This window comes from Nansenia antarctica (genome assembly GCF_963989245.1).
Source record: "Nansenia antarctica genome assembly, chromosome: 18".
NCBI classification, from domain to species: domain Eukaryota; kingdom Metazoa; phylum Chordata; class Actinopteri; order Argentiniformes; family Microstomatidae; genus Nansenia; species Nansenia antarctica.
Window position 1 is genome coordinate 794470 of NC_137691.1, and position 5212 is coordinate 799681.

General features: G+C 43.3%; 1 protein-coding gene across 1 annotated transcript in view; it reads left to right on the forward strand.

Annotated features, from left to right (window-relative positions):
- Window positions 1–1129: 1129 nt before the first annotated feature.
- Window positions 1130–5212, forward strand: part of LOC308173435 (contactin-3-like) — a gene marked incomplete at both ends in the record, with an annotated part of 50860 nt that continues 46777 nt past the window's right edge. The window contains one exon of the mRNA XM_080548468.1: window positions 1130–1184. Within this exon, the coding sequence (XP_080404594.1) occupies window positions 1130–1184 (55 nt within the window). The remainder of the gene's footprint in view (window positions 1185–5212) is intronic.

Genomic DNA, 5212 nt, shown 5'->3' on the forward strand with positions numbered 1-5212 from the left:
ATGTGGCCAGCCGGGGTTCGAACCGCTGATCTGCCGACCTTGCAATCATTAGACGCCGGCTCTACCTCCTGCGCCACAGCCGCCCCCTATTAAACACGTTTCAGTTTCAGGCTCTGTGTGGACTCAGCTCTGTATATCTCTTATTGCAGTATATTTAACTTGCTGTTTATGAGCCGTAAATACTGTTTTCGAGACTCGCACCGTCCGATATTAACATAACTCAGCCATGGCATAATGTCTTAAATATGTACTCCTAACGTATGGGCTTGGACCCGCTCATAAAACATCCCAGGGACCAGGATTTATCTCATCTGTTGGGTGAATCTGGGGAGGAACAATTATAGACTTTGTAATAAGCCAGGGAGCAGCTGTGTTGACCAGGAGCAGGCAGGGAGGGTGGGGGGAGAGAGTCTGTTGCAATGTACCCCTTTTCTTTATTTTTTTATTTTTCAATTTATTTTGTGTGTTTATATATGTATGTGTGTATGTGTGTATGTATGTATGTATGTATGTATGTATGTATGTATGTATGTATGTATGTGTGTATGTATGTATGTGTGTATGTGTGTGTGTGTATGTGTGCAGGTATGTACGTGCACAGCTATATTATTACCTGACCGTACCAGACATGGGAGTTGAACCGATTTGTTTGTTTTGAAGCATTTCAATATTCTTTGCTCATTGATATGTATCCAGGTGTGTCATATATACAGTGATATGTTCCGTGTGTGTGTCATATGTTTGTGGTATGCTAATGCTGGTGATCTGTACGTCTGCATGTCTCTATCCTTATTTTGTTTCATGTGTGTATATCATTATAAATATATATATATATTGTTGAAACATACGTACCACCTCTACCTCTCCATAGTCAGTGTGTTTGTGTTTTACGTCGCTTCCTTCCAACTTCAACACTTCCAAAAAAGAATCCAGAAATGAACTGTGTAACTTTCTGCTTACTGTAATCAGGTTGTGATGTTAACTGCTTGTCACATTTGGCTCACAAATGTCTTATTTTAATTATTTCTCTGATTACTTTCCCCTCAGATTAACATTTGGGTGTTCGGGGAGAGAGCTTCCCGCTCAGCTGCCATTGGATGAGAGTTCTCTTCGCCCTTGGCAACTGAAGATGACGTTACTATGGAAACGACTTGTGCTGCTATCAATCATGGTTTGCCTCGCAGGTAAGATGTTTTACTACACAATTTATTGGAGAAGAAGAGGGTGTTTGCTGTTTAATTATATAACAGCTGAGATGATTATTTTTCATTATAGCCCAGCTAGATGATTTATGTTTATATTAACGTTGTGTTGCCTGCTATGTTTATCTCATTTCACACGACTCCTCGTACTCGTACATACGTGTGGCTTCATGGCAGGGAGTCTAACACACACACACACACACACACACACACACACACACACACACACACACACACACACACACACACACACACAGAGCTTCTCAGTGGAGCACCCAAGGTATCATATAAATAACCCATCAGGGTTTACAGTAGTACAGTGTGGTGTGTCCTATTTTACACAGATGAGGTCGAATCATTTAAAATGCAGTATATCACATCTATATATACGGTATATAATGCAGTATATCATATATCATATGTACAGCGTCTCTCTGCATGCCCTGCTGGTCCTCTGGGTCCCCCCCACCCCCCCAAAAAAAACCCAGACCCCCCCAGACCCCCCCCGAACCAGGAGGCGGAGGGTCTGCTGCTCCTGCAGTAACGACATTGCAAATCTGTCACGGAAGGAATGTGATTTAAATAGTTGTATTGTGGCTCAGGGTTATTCACACGCAGGGAGGAGAGGAGAGCTGTCTATAGTCGACTGTTTACTGTGAGACAGACGGGCTCAACACCACATATACCCCCTCAACATCACATATACCCCCTCAACATCACATATACCCCCTCAACATCACATATACCCCCTGGACATCACATATACCCCCTCAACATCACATATACCCCCTCAACATCACATATACCCCCTGGACATCACATATACCCCCTCAACATCACATATACCCCCTCAACATCACATATACCCCCTCGACATCACATATACCCCCTGGACATCACATATACCCCCTCAACATCACATATACCCCCTCAACATCACATATACCCCCTGGACATCACATATACCCCCTCAACATCACATATACCCCCTCAACATCACATATACCCCCTCGACATCACATATACCCCCTCAACATCACATATACCCCCTCAACATCACATATACCCCCTCAACATCACATATACCCCCTCAACATCACATATACACCCTCAACATCACATATACCCCCTGGACATCACATATACCCCCTGGACATCACATATACCCCCTCAACATCACATATACCCCCTCAACATCACATATACCCCCTCAACATCACATATACCCCCTCAACATCACATATACCCCCTCAACATCACATATACCCCCTCAACACCACATATACCCCCTCAACACCACATATACCCCCTCAACACCACATATACCCCCTCAACATCACATATACCCCCTCAACATCACATATACCCCCTCAACATCACATATACCCCCTGGACATCACATATACCCCCTCAACATCACATATACCCCCTGGACATCACATATACCCCCTCAACATCACATATACCCCCTCAACATCACATATACCCCCTCAACACCACATATACCCCCTCAACATCACATATACCCCCTCAACATCACATATACCCCCTCAACATCACATATACCCCCTGGACAGCACATATACCCCCTCAACATCACATATACCCCCTCAACATCACATATACCCCCTCAACACCACATATACCCCCTCAACATCACATATACCCCCTCAACATCACATATACCCCCTCAACATCACATATACCCCCTGGACAGCACATATACCCCCTCAACATCACATATACCCCCTCAACATCACATATACCCCCTCAGCATCACATATACCCCCTCAACATCACATATACCCCCTCAACATCACATATACCCCCTCAACATCACATATACCCCCTCAACATCACATATACCCCCTCAACATCACATATACCCCCTCAACATCACATATACCGTCTCAACATCACATATACCCCCTCAACATCACATATACCCCCTCAACATCACATATACCCCCTGGACAGCACATATACCCCCTCAACACCACATATACCTGCTCAACATCACATATACCCCCTCAACATCACATATACCCCCTCAACAGCGCATATACCCCCTCGACATCACATATACCCCCTCAACATCACATATACCCCCTCAACATCACATATACCCCCTCAACATCACATATACCCCCTGGACATAACATATACCCCCTCAACATCACATATACCCCCTCAACATCACATATACCCCCTGGACATCACATATACCCCCTCAACACCACATATACCCCCTCAACATCACATATACCCCCTGGACATCACATATACCCCCTCAACATCACATATACCCCCTCAACATCACATATACCCCCTCAACATCACATATACCCCCTCAACATCACATATACCCCCTCAATATCACATATACCCCCTCAACATCACATATACCCCCTCAACATCACATATACCCCCTCAACATCACATATACCGTCTCAACATCACATATACCCCCTCAACATCACATATACCCCCTGGACATCACATATACCCCCTGGACATCACATATACCCCCTCAACATCACATATACCCCCTGGACATCACATATACCCCCTGGACATCACATATACCCCCTCAACATCACATATACCCCCTCAACATCACATATACCCCCTCAACATCACATATACCCCCTCAACATCACATATACCCCCTCAACATCACATATACCCCCTCAACATCACATATACCCCCTCAACACCACATATACCATCTCAACATCACATATACCGTCTCAACATCACATATACCCCCTCAACATCACATATACCCCCTCAACATCACATATACCCCCTGGACAGCACATATACCCCCTCAACACCACATATACCTGCTCAACATCACATATACCCCCTCAACATCACATATACCCCCTCAACATCACATATACCCCCTCAACATCACATATACCCCCTCAACATCACATATACCCCCTCAACACCACATATACCCCCTCAACATCACATATACCCCCTGGACATCACATATACCCCCTGGACATCACATATACCCCCTCAACATCACATATACCCCCTCAACATCACATATACCCCCTGGACAGCACATATACCCCCTCAACATCACATATACCCCCTGGACATCACATATACCCCCTCAACATCACATATACCCCCTCAACATCACATATACCCCCTAGACATCACATATACCCCCTGGACATCACATATACCCCCTGGACATCACATATACCCCCTCAACATCACATATACCCCCTGGACAGCACATATACCCCCTCAACATCACATATACCTACTGGACAGCACACATTTCAACCTAACTTCTACGTCTACATTTAGTCTAGTATAAGGACAATAGAGAAGACAAGGCAAGGCCAGTTTGTTTGTACAGCACATTTCATACAACAGGACAGGTCAAAGTGCTTTACATACATTATTAAAACACAGCTAGAGGAGCATAGTAAGAAAATACAAATGACAATGAATAAAAGCAAATATAAGAAGTATAGGTATATAAGTATATAAGATAAAACATTCAATAAAACAATAGTTAATGGAAAAAATACATTGATAGAAGTGTTTGTGTTTAATCATAACTGGTGCAGAACATGGAAGGTTTTTAGCTAAGATTTAAATATTTTGGGGGTTTGGGCCTGTTTGATTTCTTCAGGGAGTTTGTTCCAGGAGCATGCGGCAGCGTGACTGAAGGCAGATTTAGAGACATCACACTCTGCTGGTGTGAAGGGGTTTCATAACTGACATACCGTACTGTCATCTACCTGTTTGTTCACACATATTTTCCACATCTTTTTAGTCATTCCAGCTCTGACTGAAGGATCACTACTTCACAACACGTGACGTTAGAATTATAAGGTTCTATCTCCATTTTTGTCAAAATTGTTTTTTTTTAACATAATCTGATCCATTAGGTGTTTATTAATGCCTGTGTGGTGTTATTTTTAAAATGTTGAAATTTTTAGTAAGTAATTAATAAAATACAAAGGTTCCATCTCACG